This window comes from Hemiscyllium ocellatum, chromosome 31 (assembly GCF_020745735.1).
Source record: "Hemiscyllium ocellatum isolate sHemOce1 chromosome 31, sHemOce1.pat.X.cur, whole genome shotgun sequence".
Lineage (NCBI taxonomy): Eukaryota > Metazoa > Chordata > Chondrichthyes > Orectolobiformes > Hemiscylliidae > Hemiscyllium > Hemiscyllium ocellatum.
The window spans coordinates 38,368,829-38,395,834 of record NC_083431.1 but is presented as its reverse complement, the minus strand read 5'-3'; the positions used below and the strand labels follow the sequence as shown (position 1 = coordinate 38,395,834).

Sequence of the window (27,006 nt, the reverse complement as noted above, 5' to 3'; positions counted from 1 at the left end):
AAACCTATGCCCTCTAGTTCTGGACTCCCTGACCCCAGGGAAAAGACTTTGTCTATTTATCCTATCCATGCCCCTCATAATTTTGTAAACCTCTATAAGGTCACCCCTCAGCCTCCGACGCTCCAGGGAAAACAGCCCCAGCCTGTTCAGCCTCTCCCTATTGCTCAAATCCTGGCAACATCCTTGTAAATCTTTTCTGAACCCTTTCAATTTTCATAACATCTTTCCAATAGGAATGAGACCAGAACTGCATGCAATATTCCAACAGTGGCCTAATCAATGTCCTATATAGCTGCAAAATGACCTCCCCATTCATGTACTCAGTACTCTGACCAATAAAGGAAAGCATATCAAATGCCTTCTTCACTATCCTATCTACCTGCGACTCCACTTTCAAGGTGCTATGAACCTGCACTCCAATGTCTCTTTGTTCAGCATCACTTCCTAGGACCTTAACATTAAGTTTATCAGTCCTGCTAAAATTTGCTTTCCCAAAATGCAACACCTCGCATTTATCTGAATTAAACTCCATCTGCCACTTCTCAGCCCATTGGCCCTTCTGGTCCAGATCCTGTTGTAATCTGAGGTAACCCTCTTCGCTGTCCACTACTCCTCCAATCTTGGGGTCATCTGAAAACTTACTAACTGTATCTCTTATGCTCGCATCCATATCATTTACGTAAATGACAAAAAGTAGAGGACCCAGCACTGATGCTTGTGGCACTCCACTGGTCACAGGCCTCCAGTCTGAAAAACAACCCTCCACCACCACCCTCTGCCTTCTACCTTTGAGCCAGTTCTCAATCCAAAAGGCTAGTTATCCCTGTATTCCATGAGATCTAATCTTGATAATCAGACTCCCATGGGGAACCTTGTCGAATGCCTTATTGATAGATCACATATCACATCTATAGATCACATCTACTGCTCTGCCCTCATCAATCTTCTTTGTTACTTCTTCAAAAAACTCAATCAAGTTTGTCCTGTGTTTGCCAAGAATCTATTTGCTTGAAAAATATTCAAACAGCCCACTCCTACACACTATCTTCTAGAGAAGGAAATTCCATGGATGCCCAATCCCCTGGGGGAAAAGATTCTTCATTTCCATTTCAAATGTATAAACTGTGTCTGCTAGTTTTAATCTGTCCCAGAAAGGAAAACATTCTTTCAGCATATACCCATCAAATCTCCTCACCTTTCATATTTCAATAAGATCATCTCCTATTCTTATGAATTCCAATGGATATAGCTTTAACAAGTTTAATCATTCCTCAAAATAATCCCTCAGAAACTAGTTGAGTAAACTCTCTCTGAACTGGTCCTAATGCAATTATGTCCTTCCTTAAATAAGGGGACACAACTCTATACAATACTTCTGCTGTGGTTTTACCAAATCCCTGTACAAGTGGAGCAAAACATCTGTACTATTATATTCCATTTCCCTTGTAATAAACATAGGGAAGATGATGCTGGAAGTCCTGACTTAGAAATTGTTTGTATTTCAGAAAATTGCAATTTTAAGTGAAATGATTTTAAGTGAATCATTGAAATCCCATGAGAATCAATGTTAAAACTGGAGTTAGGTTCCATTTGGACTTCCCCTTAGCAGAAAACAAATTCAAAACAATATATTTGTTTAATATAAACTGAAATACAATATTTTAAATGGCTAAATACCCATTTGGTGAATTAAACAGCTGTTAAAATAACTATTTTAGAACAATGTAACATTTAACATACAGAAGCTCCTGCAGTGGAACCTCCGAGAATGAAGATTGAAGCCCCATTAACGAGGGTCTGCACTGCGGCTTCTATGTTAATCAGGTTCCGAGCCATCTGTTGGAGCTCCTGCTCATTCCTACCCATCATAGTTGTTGCCTTTGGCACTATTTTTCAGGTCTGTGTTACTCCCTTTTGCTCACTGCTACCACCTCCGGGGTCCACTCAACACACCTTTAGTGGGGTTGCTTCTCTTGGTTGGATGTGGGACCTTGACTTTCTTCTCTATCCTCCTGGTAGCATGTGAGCTGTGGCTGGGATTAGATTGTGGCTTATGGCTAGTGGGCAATATGGGTTTTGCTCCCAATAGAAGTCAGAGGTTGACGTATTCACTAATCCAATCAATTGTGGGCACAGCACTGACTATAAACACCACATTCTTGACTCTAATCTTCAGCATCTGCAGTCCTCACTTCTGACTCCTCAGAGGGGTCAGATGGGCAGGCGAGTAGAGTGGCATCTTCCAATCTGAGTTAAGCAGATTCTCTGCAAATGATCAGCATGTGGCAATGAAGGCACTCCATTATTTCTGAGAGGGTCCTGGGCTGATACCTGCCAGTGTAGGGGTTTGTTAGTGGAAAACATGGCAGCATCTTGGTGTGGATGCTAGTGGGCTACAGATGCAACATGACCACTGTTGGGTAGCTCTTCCATCAAGCAGTTTTGGGCCTGGGGGCTGGGCATTCCTTAATGCAGATCTCAAACAAGCATTGGGTATAGGCTAAATTGGTGAATAGGAGCATTTGCGTTAAAGTGGTGCACATCGTGCCATGTACTACAGTAAACAATGTTAAAACAAACCTATCTCATGATGTGCAACAAGGCTTAAGGCTCAAATAACTTAAAGCAAAACAAAGTTCAGTGTATATTGCTAAATGTAGACTCTGCATCCTAAGTAGACTACTGTTCCAGACCCTCACAAAATTCAACATGCAGATAGTCAAATTTGAATTCAATTAGTAAATCTGGAATTAAAAGTGAGTCTGATTGTGACCACAAAGCCATTGTTGATTGCTGTACAACCCCATTTGTTTCACTAATACCTCTTAGGCAAGGAAAATCTTCCATACTCATCTGGTCTGACCTACATGAATCAGATCCACAGTCATTTGATTAAGTCTTAAATGCTCTCCAAAATGCCCCAGCAAGCCACTGCTGAATCTAGTCACTGGTGGTAAAGTTTGATCATATAAATGAAACTCAGCAGGCCACACAACATGGATTAAGGCACCAGAAGCAGCTATAATACACCCAGCTCTGTCGATCATGCACAGTGTTCCTTTCTTTGACCTGTGCTAAATTTGGAAGAACTGTTCTACTGACTAGTCAAGCAACAACCTGACATTGTAATATCTGATTCTGTGAGAATGACTGCTGTAGACAGCAATGCACTATACCTACATATCTCCTGTTCCACTGCAGATCAGACCTAACAGAGTGGTTTTGGTTGGGAAAGATTTTACTCAAAGTCCTCAACACCGTCAGCATGGTGGTTCAGTGGTTAGCACAGCTGTCTCATAGTGCCAGGGACCCAGTTTGATTCCGGACTCGGGCAACCATCTCTGTGGAATTTGCACATTCTCCCAGTGTCTGTGTGGGTTTCCTCTGGGTACTCTGGTTTCCTCCCACAGTCCAAAGATGTGCAGGTTAGGTGAACTGGCTGTGCTAAATTGCCCCATAATGTTCAGGGATGTGTAGGCACATTAATCAGGGGTAAATATAAGGTGGAGGAATGGGTCTGGGTGGATTACACTTCGGAAGGTTGGTGTGGCCTTATGGGCTGAAGGGCCGGTTTCCACACTGTAGAGGTTCTATGACTCTGGACCCTACAGAATTCATGGCATCAAGTCAAATATGGACAAGCAAACCTGCTGATTATAACTACAGCCCTGCAAGTGTCAGGCAGTTATCAGGCTAGTGAAGACATAACACAGGACTATTTGTAGCAGAATGTGGTAGAGAGATCTACATAAGTGATCTCACAAGCAATGAATCAGATCTAAGCCTCGCTGTCCTGCTAAATCCACTCATGAATTATGTTGGACAATTAAACAACTCATTGAAGGAGGATGCTTCACAAATATTGCCATCATCCATGATGGGGCCCAGCACACCAGTGCAAAAGGCAAAGTTGAAGCATTCATCTTCAGTCAAAAACTGTCATGCTCACAATACATTTTGTTCTTCTCTTCAGGGCCCAACATTACAGATGCCAGCCTTCAGCCAATCTTATTCACTTAATGTGATATCAAAAAACAACTGAAGGCACTGGATATTGCAAATACAGTGGATACTGACAACATTCCAGCAATACCACTGATGGTTTGAGCTCCTGGACTAGCCATACCATTAGACAAGCTGTTCCAGTACAGTTACAATGGTAGTTACCTTACAAAAAGAAAAAATTCCAATCCACAAAAAGCAGGATCAATCTCATGCAGCGAGTTACCACACTATTGGTCTGCTCTTAATCATCAGAAAGATTATGCAAGTTGTAGGTAACAGTGCAGTACAATCAAGTAGCATCTACTCAACAATAATCTGTTTATTTACGTTGAGTTAGATTCTGTTAGTCCAAATCAATTCCTAAGCTCATCACAGTCTTGGTCAAAATATGGAAAAAAGTGAAGAACTCCAAGAGAGGAAGCAAGGATAAATGCCTTATACAGCAAGGCAGCACTTCAGATTAAGGCAGCATTAAGGTGCCTGTGTGAAATAAAGTCAATGTGAATTGGGGGAAGATCTCTGCTGGGTGCAGTCAAACCTAGCAAAAAGAAAGATGATAGTGGTTTCTAGATGCCAAGATCTAGGCTTGTGGCCTATGCCCAACCATCTTCAGCTGCTTCTTCAATGACTTTCCATCCACTTTAAGGTCATAAGTGGGGATGTTCTCTGATGACCAAATGGTGTTTAGCAGTATTTGTTGATGATTGCACAATGTTCAGCAGCACTCGTGACTGTTCAGATACTGAAACAACTGTAGCAAGATCTAGAAGATCTAGATGACATTCCAGGTCAGGCCAATAGGCAGCTCGCAACATTCTTACCAAACAGGCCAGACAACGACATCTCTGAATGGAGAGAATCTAAGCATTGTCCCTTGACATTCAACTGCATTCAATTCCACCCCCCTCCCCCCCCACCCCCACCTACCAATGTCCTTGGGGTATCAGTAACCAGAAACTGAACTGGACTAGCCATATAAATACTGTGATTATAAAAGCAAATCAGAGGCTAGGAATGCTGTAGCTTAGCAACTTACCTCCTAATACTGCAAAATCTGTTTACCATAAACAAAAGCACTAGTCAGAAATGTGATGGAATATTATCTACTTGCCTGGATGACCATAGCTTCCACAACATTGAAGAAGCTCAACACCATCCAGACACAGCAACCTATTTGATTTTCATCCCATTTAAGACCTATAAGATACCTACAATGAAACACCAAGGTTCCTTAAACACAACCTTTCAAACCAGCAAACTCTATGACGCAGAAGGAAAAGGATAGTAGATACATGAAATGTGTAAGTCAACACTTACAAGTTCACAGAACTGTAGTTCTGTTCCTTCACTGTTGCAGAAACTTCTGCTCTAGTACAACTGTGTGTTTGCCTACACCACGTGGAGTGCAGTAGTTTAAGATAGTAGTTAAACACCACCTTCTCTTAAGCAATTAGAGACTGGCAATAAATGCTGGCTTAGCCACTGCTGATAATATCCAGTGAATGAAGAATTTAAAAAAATCTTCACTAAAAACTTGCTGTATCTGCATTTAACATCTAAAATTCTTCTGCCAGGACACCCATATTTCTGTAAATTGCAGTGCTCTGCAATCTCTCTTCATTCAAATAATACATTTTTTTTTATTCTCCCTGCCAGTGGATAAGTTCAAATTTTGCCACACCAAATTCCACTTGCCCACTATTTTTGCCTACTTGCTTAATCTATCTATATCCCTTAGCAGACTCCTCTCATGTCTCCTTCACAATTTACTTTCCTGCCTAATTTTGTCTCATTATTAAATTTTGCAACATTTGTCCCCTTTAACAAAGTCATTGATTTGGCTGAGGACCAAAACAGATTGTGTGGTACTCTAATCATTACATGTTGACAAACCACAAATGATAATTTTATGCCTATTATCATTTTCATGTTAGCTAACCAACCTCCTACTATGCTAATGTCTTACTCGTTACATCAAAGATCTTAATTTTTGTAGAATCCATTGTTATGGAACTTTGTCAAATACTTTTTAGAAATATATGTACATCCCTAAATTAGCCAATTAGTTTCATGAAAGCTGATTGCATTGAGATCTCAAAGAGGTTTGATGGAGCTGGATTTATAATGTTAGGCAACAACTGGAGTATGATGTGCAGTTCTGGTCATCAAATTATAGGATGGATGTGATTGCAGGAGAGGTAGTGCAGAGGTGTTTCACCAATATGTTGCCTAGACGGAAACGATTCAGCTTTGAAGATAGACTCGAAGTTAGATTTATTTTCCTCAGAGCACAAATGGCTGAAAGGGCACCTGACTGAGGAACACAAAGTTACGAGGGGCATAGACAGGCTGGATAGTGAGAAACGTTTTTCCCTTTGTGAAGAGGTCTATAATGAGGGACACAGTTTAAGCAAAGGAGCAGGTGTTTAGAAGGGATTTGAGGAAAACCGTTTCACCCAGAGGGTGGATAGATATCTGGAACTCCCTGCTAGAAATGGTGTTTAAGGTGGGACCCCTCAAGAAATACTTAAATACTTAAGAAGTATTTAAATGGTAAGTATTTAGACGGGAATTTGAGAGGCTACAGATCAAGTGCTGGAAAATTGGATTAAAATAGATAGATTATTGATGACTGGTACAGACACAAATAGAAAATATGTTCATTCTAAAAATAGAGAATTATACTAATTACACATCATAAATGAAGAAACAGGTTCATTACCATTTATAAGAAGTCAAACTTTCGATGATATACTTTGCATGCTATAAACCAGGGATATTTATTCATTTTTAATTCGAAATCAACTTTATTCTACCTTCAAAGCCTACATAATAAATTAATATTTTTATAAGTTCACAACAGTATTAAAATTTACCTCCGTATTTTGCAGCTTTAGCTGCAGCAGCTGCACCTGAAATGACAAAGAATTGACAGATTTTTTAGGATAAGTGATTGATTGCTGATGATAGTCTTGCAATAGGCATGCATGGAATTTACAAATACAGTGAAACATGAACAACATAGTCATAATTCAATTATGAAGTTCAAAAATTATTTGAAGGTGCCAGTCTTGGCCTGGGAAGGACAAAGTTAAAATATCACTATGGACAAGCCCTACGCATACACCGGATCTGCTCAGATGAGGAGGAACGTGACGGACACCTGGAAGTACTCAAGGATGCCCTCACAAGAACGGAGTACGATGCTCAACTCATCGACTGCCAGTTCCGACGTGCCACAGCAAGGAACCGTAATGACCTCCTCAGGAGACAGACACGTGCTGCAACTGACAGGGTACCCTTCGTTGTTCAGTACTTCCCAGGGGCTGAAAAATTACGCCATGATCTTCGTGACCTGCAACACATTATCAATGAGGATGAGCACCTCACCTTCCCCACACCTCCACTACTTGCCTTTAAACAACCGCCAAACCTCAAACAGATCATTGTTTGTAGCAAACTGCCTGGCTCTCAGGACAACTCCATACAACCCTGTCATGGTGGACGCTGCAAGACGTGTCAAATTGTGGACATAGATACCACTATTACGCGTGGGAACACCTCCCACCTTGTGCATGGCAGGTGCTCATGTGACTCAGCCAACTTTGTCTATCTTATACGTTGCAGGAAAGGATGCCTGGAGGCATGGTACATTGGGGAAACCGAGCAAAGTCTATGACAACGGATGAATGGGCACCGCACAACAATCAACAGACAGGAAGGTTCCCTCCCAGTTGGGGAACACTTCAGTGGTCCAGGACATTCAGCCTCGGACCTTCGGGTGACCATCCTCCAAGGTGAACTTTGGGACAGGCAGCAGAGGAAAGTGGCTGAGCAGAGGCTGATAGCTAAGTTCGGTACCCATAGGGAGAGCCTCAACTTGGACCTTGGGTTCATGTTACATTACAGGTGATCACCATTGCACTACACACACACACAGATATTCCTACACACATATACTCTCACATACACACGGACACAGGTACACACAGATGCGCACACAGACACCCACACACACCCTTATAGACACACACATTCCCACACTATCACATGCACCCCCTCACAGACTTAAGACACTCTGCACTCACTACACACACACACACTTTCTCACACTCACAACCCCCAACCCAGACAGACAGACAGACACACACACACACAAAAACCCACATGCACACATATATTTTGTGGGGTGAATTTGTACTTGCAGAGTTACATTGCACTTTGCTCAAAAACTGCATACATTCATGTAGAACTCTGAGCTCAAAAACTGCATGAATTTATGTAAAACTCTGTTATCTCACTTTTTTAGATTAGAATCAATCTAAACATCGTGGCATAGACAGAGAACACAGGGGGCTAACACCTTCAACATATTGTCTAGCTATCACCATTGTTAATAGCAAACCGGAGAATGCAACTTAAAAAAAAGTTTTGTGATTTACACATGAAAGAAGTGAAACTATCATTGTATTCTAACAGATGAAAGGCTTAACAAACAATCAATTTTTCAATGTATAATTTCAGTTACATCACACTGTAAATGTTTGCTATAAATTCTGTGTTACGATCGAGCCCTCCACTGTCACCCGATGAAGGAGTGTCGCTCCGAAAGCTAGTGTGCTTCCAGTTAAACTTGGTGTTGTGTGATTTTTAACTTTGTACTTGATACCAAACCGGCACTTTGCTTTTCAGCAATTTTAAACCTCTGCACTACCAAACTGACTCTTTATGGAAAGCATTCAAAATTGCCACCTGTTCATCAAAGAAATCTATGGATACTTCACAAGGAAGATGAGACAATATAATCAATCATTCTCATGCAACTTATTCTCAACTTTTCAGGGCATCAGGCCGTGACAATAAAAATTGATGCCCTTAAAAAATGCTTATACAGCAACTTTGGCTTTGATAGGCCTCTCTCTTCCTTCTTGAAAGTGTATAATTTTTATATATTTTTAAACTTATGCTACTGCTGGACTACTACTATGAGTAATCAAGAGAATCATGATAATTTTTCACTTTTTGTTGAGCACTGTTCAGTTGAGGAGACTTAAAGCTGGAAACCTAACAACATCTTCTTTGGAGACCTCAGCTGTTTTTAATTAATTCAGATCAACCTTGCCTAAGGCAATGCTTAGATTAATTTTGTAGAATTTCAGCTAGTATAAATCAAGGTTTCTTGCTAAGCACACAAATAAACAACTCCGAATATGGCAGCTTAGAACTATGAACCAAGACAAATCATGAGCTTGAGAATTTGGTAAGTGAGAGATTTTTATTCTGAAATCTATTCAAGTTTGTATTTAACTTTGAATTACAATTTACCAGTAAAGTTAAGTTCCTTTCATTCTTGGTTAAAGATCAACAAACTCACTGCTATAGAGATGGCAAAAATTTATTAATGATGTACCTATTTAGGAGCAGCTTATATAGCTTGACCCAGCTCTGGAAAATTGAGTTCTGAAAAATTTTCACTCTGAAAAGACAGAGTGCAGAAAGCTGAGTTGCTTACCTGATACCTTCTATGATGGACAAGAACTTGGACTGGGAGAAGAAGGATCCAATTGCCAAGTTCCATGAAGGTATCATCAACAAAGTTTGGATGAGGAAAGAGGTTCTGTTGAGGGATTACAATCAGTTTGGGACTAAATTAAAAAGCAAAATTACAAAGGTCTCTACCTGAGACACTTGCAAATTGCTGTAGTATAAGTAAGGTTAGAGAGGAAATATATGGTTTAAAAATTAATTTGCGGGAAATGGATTCTGAATCAGGTGGCACCAGCAACTGTATTGGAGAAAGTAAGAGCTGCTTTATTGTGGTGGGATTCAGTAGAACCATAATGGGACCAGAGTCTCTGGAATTTATATAATTAGTTTGACAATAGTTTTAAATGAATTAGTGGGTGGATGTTTCAACTGAAGCAAAAGTTTAAAACATTTTAAAAAAACAGAAGAGTAGAGGTGCAGGGGAGTGAATGATAATCAAAGTGTCATGGGAAGGGGCAGAAATGATCCAGTAGAAATTCGAATCAGAATAAGTAATAATGGTAAAATGTCCAAGCTTAAAGCTCTTTATCTGAATGTATACAACATTTGTAACAGATCTGATGAACTTGCAGCATGATTAAAACTACCAAACTATCATTTGATAGCTTTTATGGAGCTGTAGCTGCAAGGTCACCAGGATGGGAACTCAATACTCAAAACGAATTTGATGTTCTGGAAAAAAATAGACAAAAGAGCTGAGGTAGTATTGTTAATAAAGGAAGTGCAATGCTGAGTAGGGATATATGGGTCATGATGAGGAACCAGTTTGGGTGGAAATAAGGAAAAGCAAGGAGAAAAGTCATGAGTGGAAGTCTTTTGCAAGTTCCAAAGAGTTATTTTACTGTAGGACAAGAATTAATCAGGAACCATTTAAGGAGATATTTCATAACATTCAGCAAAAATTTATTCAAGGCAAGAAAGAGGAACTAACATTCAACAAGGTAGTTAAGGAAGGTGTCCAACCAAAAATTAAAGTATACAAAGCAGCACAAACTAGTGGGACAGAGGTTTAGGATTGTTTCAGAAAGCTAAAAATCTAATAAAAAAAGGTGAAAACTTATTTTGAAAGTAAATTTGCAAGATATAGAAAATCAAACACCAAGAGCTTCTACAAGTATATAAAATTCAGAGAACAGCTAAACTGAGTGTGAGACACTTGGAGGGTCTGACTGGTAAACTGATGGGAGTGAGCAGGAAATTGACAGATAATTTAAGCCAATACAGAATATGAAAACCACCAACATGACACGCTTGTTCATGAATGTTGAGGGGAGACAGGAGAGACAGAAAGCCAGAAATGATAAAGACAGTTTGCTTAACATCTTTCATTAGGAAAACGCTATTGACCACTATTAAGGAAAAAAATAACAAAACATTGAGAAAAATTGATATAAGTTTGCTTGCTGAGCTGGAAGTTGAGCTACAAATCTTCTCAAAACTCACTGATTGAGAAAAATTTACCACAGTCAAAGAGAGCTAACATGATTTTGTGAAAGGGAAATTACATTTGACAAATTTGTAACAGTTCATTGAGGATATTACAAACAGAATTGTTAAAGTGCAACTGGTAGTAATAGCATGTTTGAGTTTCCAGAACACATCTGACGAGGTGCCACATAAAACACCATTGCACAAGACAGAGTTCAAATATTGTGGTTAGTATATGAGCAAGATTTGAGAATAACACACAGAAGACACAGGGTTGGGATTAATGGGTCTTTTTCAGGTTGGAAAGATTTAATTGGTTGAATGCCATAAGCATGTCCAATGGCCTTAATTGTTTATTATCTATATTAAATATTTGGAGGAGGGATCAGAGTGTAATGTATCCAAATTTGCTAATGATACAAAAATAGGTGAGATGGCATGTTGTGATGAGGATGTAAAAAACCTGAAATGGGACACAGGTAAGTTGAATGAGTGGGCAAAATGGTACATGAAATTTATTGTAGTAAATTGTGAAGTCATGCACTTCTGAGTTAAAAGGCAAACTATTGTTTAAATTGAGAGAAATTTCAATAAAGTGCAACTTAGAGGGACCTTAGTATTCTCAAACATGAAACAGAAAGTTTTAGCAAGTAGGTTCTGCAAGGTACTTCAGCAGACAAATGGAATTGTGACCTTTATTGCCTGCTCCCACTCCTATTTGCTCTGTAGCATTCTTTTTGATAATAATGATCACATTTTTTAATCAAATATCTTTTGAAGTCCATACATAACACTAATTTTTCTAAATTCATCAATTCTTTTACTTATTTCATTGAAAGGTCAATTAAATTTATCAGCCAAAAATTATCTTTAACAAATCTGCACTGGATGTTATTTACTTCACCATAGTTATCCAAGGAATGATTTTGTCCAAATATATAGTCTCACACTGCTTTTCCAGTATAGATGTTAGATGGATTAGCACTTAAATCTGAATTGCACCTTTGTGAACAATAAAACCTTATCCCAATTTTATGCAAAGATTGGCAAACCAAATTTTTATAGCTTTGGAAAACAGTGAACTACTGCTACTGTGTTGGATACTAAGGTTTTATAGGCAATGGAATTACCTCTGCTAATCCATTTGTAATGTCAAGACAACAATTTATTTGTATATTTAACTGTGTTTCTTGAAAGCAAACAAGTTACATTATTTTCTTGCAATTTGTGACAGATAATTAACAAAAGATAATACATTTATTGATCACTTTTTCCAATTTTGTACCGAGGTATGTTGATATTTGTTGACTTTCAAAGTATTCTTTCTAGACATTTTATAGGGACTATTTTCCAAAGGTATGTTAAAAGGTTAAGATACAGTTGGAGCATTCCTACAAGGGACTCGAAACCAATAACAATAAGATGTATAGATTTTCCATCTAACTTCTTGGGAAAAAAAACTTACCAGGTACAACACCTGGCTGTGCTCCAGGTACAGCTCCTGGACCACCTGTAATATCAGACAGAGTGTTACATTCATTGGCATCTTCAGTAAAATGGCAAGAACATCATTGAATAGTTAGCAGCAGTGTATTGCACAGTACTATCTGTAATTCCAGGCTACATCTTCACAATCAGTGGGATGGTGGATGAGAAAAGTAGTAATAAATTGGAAATTCTTAAACAACATCAGGATGGCATTAAACACAGTGAAGAGATGTGAGGTGGGCATGATTGGCTGGGCAAGCATTTATTACTCATCCCGAGTTACGTTTTTGGTCCCTTCTTGCAGTGCATTTGTTCTAGGTATACCCACAATGCTGTCATAGGCCGGGACATTAAAGTTATGATCCAGTAACACAGAAAGAACAGTGATATATTTCCAAGTCAGAATGGTTAGTGGCTTAGAGAGGAACTTACAAGTGATAGTGTTCCAATGTGTCTGTTAACCTTCTTTTGGTAGATGGTAGTTGAGAGTTTGGAAATTGCTATTCAAAGTGTGAATTTTGACAATTATAGTTCCCAGGATAGCTCTTCAACAATAGCTTGTCAGCATAAAAATAGTAACAACACTCACAGCATCACAGACTGTTTATAGTAAAGAAAGATTCCTTTTGACCTATCGTGACTGGACTGGTCCATTGAAAGAACAGTTCACCTAGAGCTACTCACCTATATTTTCCCTTTTATCCCACATTTTCCATTTCAACATAAGAATCGGTTTCCTTTAGAAAGCTTCAACTGAATCTGCCTTTACCACACTCTCAGAATGTGCATTTCATGTATCCATTTTCTTCCTTTGCCAGACCTTAAACTTGTGTCCTCACCAATAGGAACCATTTTTGCTAGCTACTCTGTACATGATTTGGCAATATACATTTGTCACATTTCCTCTCCTTCTATCCTTTGAGGAAAACAGTCATAATTTTTCTATGTGATTTTCCATTATTGTAGTGAAGGCTGATAGCAAGAAAGTTTAGATCAAAGTAAGCAAACTCCATAATAATGCTCCAAAAAGTAGACGTCACTGCACAGCAGTGAAATCAAGTTTTCTGAATATGTAATATAAGCACAATTCTTTTAAATGAGTAAGCTTGAAGTTTCACTATTTAATGCTTTTAAATTTGTCAGATTAATCAATGACATTCCAATGTTTTAAAAAGAAACAGAGTTCATGAAGGAAAATATTCACAAGGTATTGATACATCCTTCTTAGGGGAGATTAAAGTTGAAATTATTGGAGCACAGAGTCACTGGTAGAAAGTCACAGGACATACTTCAGATACTGAGCAGCACTTTCAGTTTTTTTTTCAGATACTGGAACACAGTTAAACAAGGAAATTCTTCATCCATATTGTAAAAAGCTGCATGGGCAAGGAGGAACATAATAGAAGCTTATAGGAGATCAGCTAGTTTAAAGCACAGAAAAATTGTATTAATGAGTAACGTAGATAGTTCAGGATTAGAGTTGTTTATACTTAAGCAAGAAGATATCTGTGTAATTGAATCTAATTTACAGAACAGAATAACTAAAGTGTGATGAAGATCAGTGAAGAGACTTTAAGCAGAATTTCTGAGTCATTTACAGGATTGGGAAAGTGAAAAACAGCATGTCACATTGATTTCATTTCTAAACACACCTAGAAACATTTCATATCCTTTACTTCCAAATGGCAAGAGGTGATCAACCCTAATGGTCAGACAAGATATATTTCACCCATACAAAGAACCATCAACTCGGTGATTAGGGATAATATCTGTTCTGAGGCCAAATGGATAGAAAGAAACGTATATTGATTTCATTTGACTCAATAAAATTGTGAAAAGTCAATCCAATGGTAGCAGTAAAAGAAAGTTTATCAAAGTTAAGGAATTGTTTAATAACCCTTAGCATCAGAAACTCATATTAATATCACACTTTAGTAAATTAGGCTAGAAGAGAAGTCCAAGTTTCTCACAATTTTCAACAAGTTACTTTTTAGAACAATATAAGCACCAGAGATCTTTAAAAGAAGAAATGTCAAATATTTTAAGAGTCCTTACACGGAGTAACTTGTCACATCGGTGATGTACTGAAAAATGTCATTCTCAGTGTGAGTAGAGTCAAGAGAATGTCAGCAGTGCTGTGAAGTCTACAACAGGTAATATTGGCACATAACAGTAAATACAAGTTTTGACAACCAACAATCAAACTTCATGGTCACATAGCAAGTGCACCATTAATACTAGTTAATCCATTGAAGTCTAGATAATAAAAGAATCTTCAGCTCCAACAACCATTATAAAGGTTAATGGGAGTGGTGAATCATGTGGTAAAGTCTTGAAAGAAAAACATATCTCTAAGAGCAACTACACCAGTTGCTACATCATGATGATGAATAGATATTGGGAAGAAACACATCAGAAATTATTAAAAATCAATGGTAGGGTGCTGTCATTAGAAATACTAGCATATTATGATTTAGAACTACATGTAATAATAGCAGCAGATGCATCTATTTCAGGTATACAAGAGATGGAAATGCTGAACAGTCTACCATCATTACCAAATACAGAGAAAAACATAATTGAGAAAGAAGCTTCAGCAGCTATGTGGGCATACAAGAAATTTGCTGACTAGTCTTGGTCTTCACACTATCATAGAAGTTGATCTCAGTCACACTGTTGTATTCCAAACATTTGAAATAATACCATCAAACTTTAAATGTTTCAATTAAGTTTGATGAGATTTAATAATCTTATGGCATATATTCAAGGGAAATGATGCAACATAGGAGATGCATAACCATATGTTAAAGCAAAGAATCCAGAAAAATGTGACTGTAGAAAATGTTGAGGAGTTTGCTATGATAATACTTCACATGTTACTGGAAAATACAAAAAGGGTTAGTGAAATCAGAGGCTCAAAAATAAAATAAAGAATGTAAGACTAGCTGAGAATTTTATATGACAAATAGTCAACACATATCCCACATTTTCTTACTTTTAGACCATATTTTGAGCAGAGAATATATCTGACAATAATTGTGGTTATGATGATAGATTAGTAACCAAAAAAGCATTTGAGATGTGAAATTTTAATACTTTTATTGAGATAATTTATGCACACTGAGTGAAGAGCCAGAGTACGATATTTGGTTTGGTGGCAGGTCTCAAAGTCAGTGGAAGAAATTATGTCCAACTGTATCACATGTATGATTCACAGATTAGGGATCAAAGGACCACTGATGCCATAGCCTTTTCTGACAAAGCCATGGAAATACCTGGAATTTATATGCACACAAAAAGGAAAGAGGCTCAGAATAGTAGCAGATTACTACTTGAGGTGGATAAAAGTGAAACAATAATGTGTTCACACAGTGGAGAGGTGTCATCTGCAAGGTGTTAGAAAGGATTCAGAGGGATAGGATTTATGACGATCTGGAAGAGCATGGCTTGATTAAATGCCTCACAAATCTTATTGAGTTGTTTGAGGATGTTACTAGACAAGTTGATGAGGGTCCAGCGGTGGATGTGGTGTATTTGGACTTCAGCAAGGCATTTGATAAGGTTCCCCATGGTAGGCTCGTTCAGAAGGTCAGGAGGAATGGGATACAGGGAAATTTAGCTTTCTGGATACAGAATTAGCTGGTCGACAGAAGACAGTGAGTGGTAGTAGAAGGAAAGTATTCTGCCTGGAAGTCTGTGGTGAGTGGTGTTCCACAGGGCTCTGTTCTTGGGCCCCTACTCTTTGTAATTTTTATTAATGACTTGGATGAGGAGATTGAAGGATGAGTTAGCAAGTTTGCAGATGACACAAAGGTTGGAGGTGTCGCTGACAGTATAGAGGACTGTTGTAGGCTGCAGCGTGACATTGACAGGATGCAGAGATGGGCTGAGAGGTGGCAGATGGAGTTCAACCTGGATAAATGTGAAGTGATGCATTTTGGAAGGTCGAACTTGAAAGTTGAGTACAGGATTAAGGATAGGATTCTTGGCAGTGTGGAGGAACAACGGGATCTTGGTGTGCAGGTACATAGATCCCTTAAAAATGCCACCCAAGTGGACAGGATTGTTAAGAAAGCATAAGGTGTTTTGGCTTTCATTAACAGGGGGATTGAGTTTAAGAGCCGTGAGATCTTGTTGCAGCTCTAAAAAACATTGGTTAAACCGCACTTGGAATACTGTGTCCAGTTCTGATCGCCCTATTGTAGGAAAGATGTGGATGCTTTGGAGATGGTTCAGAGGAGGTTTGCCAGGATGCTGCCTGGAATGGAGGGCTTATCTTACGAAGAGAGGTTGACTGAGCTCAGACGTTTTTCATGGGAAAAAAGAAGGAAGAGAGGGGACCTAATTAATGTGTACAAGATAATGAGAGGCATTGATAGAGTTGATAGCCAGAGACTTTTTCCCAGGGCAGAAATTGTTAACACGAAGGGTCATAGTTTTAAGCTGGTTGGAGGAAAGTATAGAGGGGATGTCAGAGGCGGGTACTTTATACAGAGAGTTGTGAGAGCATGGAATGCGTTGCCAGCAGCAGTTGAGGAAGTGAGGTAATTGGGGATATTTAAGAGACTGCTGGACATGCATATGGTCATAGAAATTTGAGAGTTTGTACATTAGGTTTACCTTACCTGAGGATCAATGATTGGCACAACATCATGGGCTGAAGGACCTGTTCTGTGCTGTACTGTTCTATGTTCTATAATGTAATTGAATGCCATTTTTCACAGTCCATGGGATTCCTGATATTGTGATGTCAAGAAAAAGCTCATAGTTTGTGAGAATAAAGTTTCAAGAGTTTATGGGTTCACTTGGATTTGTTTTGCATGTATTATTATCACAGATCAAAGACACAGACCTAGAGACAGAATAGGAAATAGAAGAAATTTACCAAAACACAATGACATTTATCACAGTGCAAGAACATCATCAGATCTTCAAAATATAAAGTCAGGTTTGAATCAGTGATCAACTGAAATTTAAAGAATCAGTGGAGAGATCACCAAACCTGAGTTCTTGTATTTTTTCAGATGGAACAAGACATGTCACAAAGAGCATGCAGAGCTTTGACTGCAATTAAGCAATAATCAAAGACCTTAGAAGTGTAACTCCATATCATCTACGAGTGCAAATTCTATTCAACTGCATCTGGAGGACCAGCAGTAGAATCAGAATGCTTTATTGCCAGTGCAAGCAGAATGAGAAACAGTAAATGAGTGAAAAACTGCACAATGCTTATTGAAGTAAGAAAATTCAGAAACTCAAAAAACTGGAGATAGGAGAAGAGAGAGCAAGAAAAGAATATAAAGAAAGAAAGGGGACATTTACCTAAGAGAGTATACAGTTCCTACAAGAATTCAAAGTACTGAATCTATCTCCGATGTCTCTGAATGACTAGGACTCAGAAGCTCTATGTTTCCAGAATATTAGAGAAGGTTGACGTTTGACATGGCGATCAGTGGGAGATGGCATAATGTAATATGTCAGACTATGGACATAAAGCAGTAATAGTATCAGATTTATGGAAGGAAGTGACTTAATTTCACAATGATTTAAGGGTCAAAGAGAAAGTACCATGGAAATAGTTTATGGCAGTATTCTCACAACTGTAAATGTGTTAAAATAAAGTTAGAATGTTTTATAGCTAGCAATGTTTGACTGTTATTTTAAGTACCCCCAGTCCAACAATGCAATATTACAGACAGCAACATAACTCAATTATTGCTAGCAACAGAAGGAAAGCTATGAAGTTGAGACATCACAGGTAAAAAAAAAACTATCACAGTCCTATTTTATTTTACATGAAATGACTGGTGTGAGCAGTAAATGTAACAGTGGCATTGCAGGCAAACCTATGTCAGATATGAAATTTCCTGCCAGTATCAATGCTGGATAGTAGTAATAAATATAAATGAGAACCTTGCAAAGAATCAACAAGAGTGTTAAAGCCCAGACAGCTGAATAATGTACCATTGAAATTAATTAGATCATTAATGTAGCAAAATTAAGTTCAAACCTGCACCAGTTGGCGTTGTGACAATGCTGAGCAAAAGTGAGGACTGCAGATACTGGAAACCAGAGTTTAGATCAGAGTGGTGCTGGAAAAGCACAGCAGGTCAATCGATATTTCAGGCAAAAGTTTCCTGATGAAGGGCTTTTGCCCGAAACATCGATTTTCCTGCTCCTTAGATGCTGCCTGACCTGCTGTGCTTGTCCAGCACCTCTCTGATCTAAACTTATGACACTGCTACCAAAAATGAGACAATGAAAATATGAATATATGTCAGAATAACAGATCAATCCAATGTTAAGCTTAAAATAAAATAATTGTACCTGCTATAGCTCCTGGAACAGCTCCTGGAATTGCTCCTGCATTAACAGCACAAGGAATTAAGACTTGAATACAAAATCTGTCCAGTGTATTTACATACAAAACAAATGCAAGGTTTAATGTTTCCTTTATCAGATTTATCAAATGATGTTATGATAGTCCATACAGTTCTGTTTGAATGAATGATTGCAACGCGAAGATCTGTTAATATCAAGTCAATTACAAGGTTAAGGTTAACCAAGTGACGTGTTAATTGGAGGCCTAAGTTAAAACCCGCTCAAGGGGTGTACAATTAAATTGCTGAACAGGTTGATTGGAAAATATCTAAGCACAAATATAACAAAAAAGGACAAACTGGGGCATTGACATTTGCAATCAGGAAAGCTTCAAGACTGCATACATATGAATAAAGTTACTGTCAAAGAAAAACTTCTGAGTCTTGGTTCACCATCAAGCTTGGAGCCACTTTTCAATATCTTCTGCTTTCTAATGACACAACTGCCATTAAACCCACAAGAATGGGTGAAAATTAGATAGAAGTCTGTTTAACCAACCAAGGGACTTTACAACTGCAATTCAGCTCCATTCTCATTGTCTTTAACTAATTTGGTCTCCTGAAGCTGAAAACTCTTTCTTTAAATATAATGCATACATACTTGAAACACTCAGCAGAGTCAGACTGTATCTATGGAGAACAAAACATAGGTAATGTCTTGGATAATTTGATCTTCCATCAAAATTAGAAAACATTATAAATGTAACAAGTTTTACACAAACTCATTGGCAGGGAAAGAGAGGGTGATGATGGAAAGAACAAAATGGAAAGTGTATGAAAAATCAGAAGGCAGGATTGATTTAAAATGTCGTAAAAGAATAAAAGTGAAAACTAAAGGAATGGTAATGGGACAAGCAAAGGGACAAATGATGTATTAAAAAATGTAAATGGTAACAATGGAATAATTAAGCACATCTATCATCCAAAACAAAATGGAAGCAGTGGCTACAACCATAAATTGTTGAACCTAATGTTAAGATCAGAAAGAGCTAATTAAAATGAGATGTGTTCCTTGAACTTCCATTTACATCATTGATGGAATAGCAGACCTCATGGTGAATTGTTAGCATCCCTACATCTGGGCCAGTCACTCAGGTTCAAGTATAACTTCCAAACTTTATGGCCACAGAAAGTGTGTCATAACACATTGCATAAGTTTCATTATCAATCTGTAAACTCTTCCTAAACATGTGTAGAAGATGGTCAGAGTGGGAGAACTTCTTGGCTGGCCAAAATTATGTGGTAGTTGCAGTGAAGTAGCATCACAACTCAAAAATAAATCTCCAGATGCAGGTTCTTGCCCTGCAGATAACAACCTCATTTGCCTCCATAAAGATACATTTTTTAAAGACAAGAAAAGAGAAGTTGAAGTGAGGATAATATGGAGAATAAAACTGGCAAGTATTGTAAACTCAAGATATGGCTTTTTTATTAAATGGCACTGCTCAACACATCAATCAGGAAATTTCACTTTGGTATCCTTAATGTACAGGATGCAATTTACCAAACTGGAAGCACAAGAAAATTGCTGTTTCATCTGAGTGATGGGAAGAGGTGAAAGGGAAATGGTGTATCTCATATTCTTGCAGAAAAGTGCTGTGATGGAAGAATGAACAAGAATGTTCTGTAGTGGATGGCCCTGTCAGAGTACTGAAGTGGAAGATCGGAGCATTTGTACATAATGGTAGTATTGTTATAGGTGCAGAAGAAATTGTGAGGGAAATTCTTTATGTGAAAATTGTTGTGGTGCATCTTGAGGATGGGGAAAGATTATTGTATCACTGAAAGGGAGGGATAGGAGTGACATTAAAAGTGCAAGAAATAGGAGAGAAATCATTTAGAATATTGTCACCTACAGTGAAGGAATCTTAACTGAGGAAAAATGAAGTGATAAATGAAGCATTACCGTGGAATGTGGCATCATCAGAACAGATATGAGGGAGATAGAGAAATTGAAAGAATGGAATACTATAAGGCTGATTTTTTTGTTATTTTTGGTTAAGTTCAAGATATGTATCACCCTGTCAGACCAAACTATCCACATTAATTATCTCCCCCACTCTGCATTGCCCACATCTGATTTCCACTGCATCCACTGTTCCTGAAACAACTCACCACTCAGAATATCCTTCAATTAACCAGCATCCATTGCACCTGCTTCACCATTAAAAACCCAGATAAGCACTTTCAATCTAGAGCTGTCCTATATGATTCCCAACATTTACTTCACTGATTGAAGGGTAGGTTCCTGAGGCACTTCTGGATGGGGTAGTGCACAGGATCAACTTCTTCTTCTTCTAAGAACAACAAGACTTCAGATCAAGCCAGTCTGGACAGAGTTAATCGGCAGCTAGACAGCTTAGTTACATTTTTTTAAAGTCAGAGATAAATAGATGATCGTTAGGCAGATTAATATAGTATTATTGGAATATGTGAAATTTGTAACACAAACAGATTAATCATGATCCTATTGAATGGCAGAGTTGACTCGATGGTCGGGATGGTCTAATTCTGCTCTTCTTTTATACACTTGTATGTTATGTGTGAACAGTACTTTGACAATTCGTTCATAATTAATATAATACTAATTTGAAAATAAACACCCTTTCAGCCAACTAATATACGCTCACTAATCCTTACCAATACCTAACTATTCCTACTTGGTTGAATGTTTAACTTCCACAATCTTTTTTGGCCACTTGTCCACCTCTTTGATGTTTGAATCCCTTGACTCAGGTTCGTTCCCTGCCACAGTATTAAAACAGCTTTAATCAAGTCATATCCTACATGACTGTGACAAAGATACATTTCCTTCCCTTATCCTTCATGACCTCTCTGCATTCTTTGGCATGGTTGATCAAATCATTCTTCTTTGCCTCTTCTCTATCATCTATCTGAGTAGTTCTGCTCTCACACATTTCTACATTTATCAGTCTAATTGTAACCAGAGTATGACTTATAAAGGTGTATTTTCTTGTGCAGTATTGTTAACTTATGTGTTCTCCTTCTTGGACCTTGACCATCTCCTACTTCATATTTACTTGCTGCTTCTTGTTGACAGTATCAGTGTTTCACATATATGTTGAAGGCACACATCTCTATGTCAATATCTCTACCTTCTATACTCTCCACTGTTATGAAGAGAACAAACTGCATGTCTGAAATCTTTAATGACAGGTGTGTAAAACATATTATCAACATTTTTGTAAACTGGGTTGCTTTAAAAAGAGAGGCAAATTGATGCACATGAGCATTGTGGAAATTTCTTTCAAAAGGAAGGATCAGAAAGTCATTCTGGAAGTGACTTAAAGGTACTTCATGGTCAGAGAGCATGAAGAGAAACGCCAAAGAAAACAGCATTCATGACTATATTTTCTGGTTTAAATTAATGTTTCTTTTAACATCAGACAACCTTGCTTAATGAACAAAATTTACCAAGACTGATAACATATTCATTTACCAGGAGCTCCTGCATTGTATAGACATTCCAACTAATGCTCACACAAAGGACTTGGAAACAAGTTGGCTAGTTCTAAGGTCGGGACAAAGGAAAACATTGCAATCATTGATGCTAAACCAACACAAATGCTTTTATGGTTACCTCACCATCTTGCAATGAAAATTTTACTGAGGGAGTTAAAACTACACAACCTTCCATTAACCAACCAAGATGCACCTTCAGCACCTTAAACTTCTGACTTTGCTCCATGAAATAAATCGGAGCTGGCTGAACTGCTTAAATGTGCCATTTTTGAGATTCCATGTTATTTATTGCTTGATCTTCAGACAACATGCAGGACTCCTGGGTTGGCAGCCTACCTTAGACCATCTATCTCTGTCTCCAAGTCACTGGCCAGAATGAAATCTAGACCAGGTGTGCAAGAAGGGAAAAAACTACTAGCTTTTGCTCACTATCATTGGCCACTGACTTGCAGGATATTATAATTCATGTAAGATGATTTTTAATACACTTATCAAAACTTGCAATTTATAACTGTCTCCTCTCTTCCTTAATTTCCTTGGTGTTTCTGTGTGTGAATAGGAGGACACTGTGGCTCAATGGTTAGCACCGCTGCCTCACAGAGCCAGGGACCCAGGTTCAATTCCAATCCTCAGGTGATTGTCTGTGTTGGGCTTGTACATTCTCCCAGTGTCTGCATGGGTTTCCTCTGGGTGCTCCAGTTTCCTTGCACAGTCCAAAGATGTGCAGATTAGGTGGAATTGCCCACAGTGTCCAGGGATATGCAGGCTAGATGTATTATCAATAGGAAATGCAGGATGGGTATGGGTGGGACGCTCTTCAGTGTAGAGCGGGAGAGGGGAAGGGGGTGGGGGAGTCAGTATAGACTCAGTGGGCCAAATTGCCTGCTTCAACATGTAGGAATTCAATGAATGGAGTAGCAAGGCAATGGCTCCTGATGTTTTGAATGTAGCGTTAATAAACTCTACCTTTGATTTCACTACGGATTTTATTGTATAATTACTTCAAAAGCTGGATTGAGTTCCTACCTCAGTAAGGTACAAGGGTTAAAATGGGAAGGAGTACATCAAATAATAACTCGCTGTCTCAGGCTTAAGAGGGGAAAAGGAATAATCACTTAAATTGACCTTCATTCCCTTTTGCTATGAGTTCAAAGACAACATATGATTGTCATCAAGGCCTTGGGAGAACTCTGAAATATCAATAGAATTAGATGTTTGTACGTTTGGATTTATGACTGGCAGTGTTAACACTTTAAACCATTAATGTTGTTCAAAATTAGGTTAAGAAAACTCTGTAAGTTTGGTGGGAGGAAGTCAAATTCATTAGCAAATATCAGCTCCTTGTTTAGCACAGTTCAAGTCAGAGGAAGCCAGTCATTATAGCAGCTTTGCGATTCCAAACTAGGAGAGTTTGGGATAAAAATCTTCAGGTTGTTAGAACTGAGAACATTTCAGGCCATCAAATGTCTGAAAGGTTCATGCTTCCTGACTCAGAGGCAAATTTACAAGTGAATGCTTACTTCAAAAGAGAGAAATTAGAAATTGTCAGAAGTCAGCAACTTAGAGTCAAGATAAGAGTATAACTTAACACAGACTTGAGACTCTCCAATGTGTAAAGTTGGAAAACAAGGCAAAACTTTGTTTTGATGTTTGTATGAACATTTTACTAAATGTAATAAATACAAAGCTTAGTTTGTTTGTTCCCTTTCTTTTGTATACTAAACATATATTCCAAGATTAAAGAATATCTGCAGCCTCTTGTCAATATGCTTGTGTCTAACCACCATGTAGTCATAGAGATGTACAGCATGGAAACAGACCTTCAGTTCATCTCGTCCATACCGATCAGATATCTTAAATTAATCTAGTCCCATTTGCCAGCACTTGGCCCATATTCCTCTAAACCCTTCCCTATTCATATACCCATGCAGGTGCCTTTTAAATGCTGTAATTGTACCAGCTTTCACCACTTCTTCTGGCAGCTCATTCCATACACACACCATCCTTTGCATGAAAATGTTGCCCCTTTGGTCCTTTTTAAATCTTTCCCTTCTCATCCTAACCTATGCACTTTCATTCTGGACTCCCCAACCTAGTGAAAAGACCTTGTCCATTTACCCTATCCATTCCCCCTCAAGATTTTGTAAACCCCTATAAGATCACCCCTCAGCCTCCAACATTCCAGGGAAAACACCCCCAGCCTGTTCAACCTCTCCCTATATCTCAAACCCTCCAGCTCTGGCAACATCCTTGTAAATCTTGTCCTGAACTTTTTCAAGCTTCACAACATTCTTCCTATAGCAGGGAGACCAGAATTGCACCCAATATTCCGAAAGTGACCTAACTAACATAACTAACCAAATAAAGGAAAATTAAAATTATGATTAATCAAGTCAAGGTTCACTCTGGAATTTGACTTGTCCAGTAATGCCGAGCAAGTATGGACTCTTGTTGGATGAGAATTGAACAAAATAGAATCTGAACATTGATTATAAAAAGTAAGGATGTTACATTTCAGTTATGTAGGGCATTGGTCAGACTACACGCAGTTTTGGTCTTCTCATGTCAGAAAGGATATAAATGCACCAGAGGTGGTTCAGAGAAGGTTTACTAGATTGGTAGGTGAAATGAGTGGGCTTCCTTTTATGGAAAGATAGATTGTGCTGGCTCCTAAGTAATCTTGGAAAGGTGAATGTGAAAATAATGTAGTGGGTACGTCCAGAATTAGCAGACACTGAGCTAACCACAACCTGAGTTACAAATCTTCTCTTTGGGCCCGAAAAGCTAAGGGTGTAATATGCTTAAATTAGCCCTAAGATGGGAAACCAATGCCATTCAACTGAGCGCCACCCGCCAACAACTGTACTTCCTACATGAATGCCTCAGAAAACAGGTATTAATACAATGTGTTAAACACAAACCACCTCTCAACACCCCACAAACCAGAAGAACAGCAGAACAGAATGGCCGCAGGAAGCTATGAGAAATGATAAACTATGCCTACAACCAACTCCACAAATACGAATGAGAAATTTTGTATCAAAAACAGTACACTAACACAACTGACCATGAATGGATAAAAGAACTTACTTCAAGAGTCAGCGGCCTCCATCTTCGGTGGGAGTGGCAAGAGAGATGACGAGGGGGCTGCCAAGAAGGTAAGATAATCCTTTAAAAACTTACCTCGTGTATAGGTGCAGTGCACGCTGACTAGGAGTGGACATGGGATGGCTGAGTAAGTGAGGTAATATACTTGGGCAGTTGCTTTAGCTGAAACACTACTTAGGTAGTGTCTCCCACCCATTCTCCTCTAACCAAACAAAAAGGTTCTGTGCACCAGATTGTAAGGTTACTAGTTTTTGTTTCGATAGTCTCTGAGAATTCAAATACCCTTTTGGGTGTTCCCCAAAACAACAAGTATACAGTTTTGGATACTGTTGGGGGAGGGCAATTACTTACTAGGGGTAAGCCATGGGGTACAGATGTCTGGTACAGAGTCTGTCCCTGTTGTTCAGAAGGGAAGTGGGGGGGGCGCGCGGCGTAGAGCATTACTCATTGGAGACTCCATAGTTTGGGAGACAGATAGGAGATTCTGAGGGAATGAGAGAGACTCTCGATTGGTGTGTTGTCTCCCAGGTGCCAGGGTCCATGATGTCTCGGATCGTGTTTTCGGGATCGTTAAGGGGGAGGGGGAGCAGCCCTAAGTCGTGGTCTACATAGGTACAAATGACATAGGTAGGAAAAAGAATGGGGATGTAGAGCAGAAATTCAGGGAGCTAGGGTGGAAGCTTAGGGCTAGAACAAACAGAGTTGCTATCTCTGGTTTGTTATCCATGCCACCATGCTAGTGAGATGAGGAATAGGGTGAGAGAGCAGTTGAACGCTTGGCTACAAGGATGGTGCAGGAGGGAGGGATTCAGATACCTGGATAATTGGAGGTCATTCTGGGTTAGGCTGAACCTCTACAAATGGGATGGTCTACACCTGAACCAGAGGGGTACCAATATCCTGGGGGAGGATTTTGCTAATGCTCTTCAAGAGGGTTTAAACCTATTCAGTGGTGGGGTGGGAACCTGAATTGTAGTTCCAGTGTACAGGAGGTTGAAAGTAGTGAGGTCATATATAAAGGTTTCAAGGTCGCAAGAGTTTACCAGCAGGAAGGTGGTTTGAAGTGTGTCTTCTTCAATGCCAGGAGCATCCGGAATAAGGTGGGTAAACTTGCAGTATGGGTTGGTACTTGGGACTTCAATGTTGCGGCCATTTCAGAGGCATGGATAGAGCAGGGACAGGAATGGTTGGTGCAGGTTCGGGGGTTTAGATGTTTCAGGAAAAACAGTGACAGTGTAAAAGAGGGGGAGGTGTGGCATTGTTAGTCAAGGACAGTATTACAGTGGCAGAAAGGACATTTGATGAGGTCTTGTCTACTAAGGTAGTATGGGTTGAGATTTGAAACCGGAAAGGAGAGGTCACCCCGTTGGGAGTTTTCTATAGGCCTCTGAAAAGTTCCAGAGACGTAGAGGAAAGGATTGCAAAAATGATTCTGGATAGATTAGATTACTTACAGTGTGGAAACAGGCCCTTCGGCCCAACAAGTCCACACCGACCCGCCGAAGCGCAACCCACCCATGCCCCTACATTTACCCCTTACCTAGCACTACGGACAATTTAGCATGGC

General features: G+C 38.9%; 1 protein-coding gene across 7 annotated transcripts in view; it reads right to left on the bottom strand.

The window, feature by feature from the left end:
* The window catches only part of elna (elastin a), a 271,733-nt gene that overhangs the window by 76,453 nt on the left and 168,274 nt on the right, over window positions 1–27,006 (bottom strand). For all 7 annotated transcript variants that reach the window (XM_060848380.1, XM_060848374.1, XM_060848377.1 and 4 more), the window contains exons 22-24: window positions 18,796–18,831; window positions 12,446–12,490; window positions 6,882–6,917 (exon numbers count right to left, since the gene is read on the bottom strand). In XM_060848380.1, coding sequence (XP_060704363.1) covers window positions 6,882–6,917; window positions 12,446–12,490; window positions 18,796–18,831 — 117 coding nt within the window. The remainder of the gene's footprint in view (window positions 1–6,881; window positions 6,918–12,445; window positions 12,491–18,795; window positions 18,832–27,006) is intronic.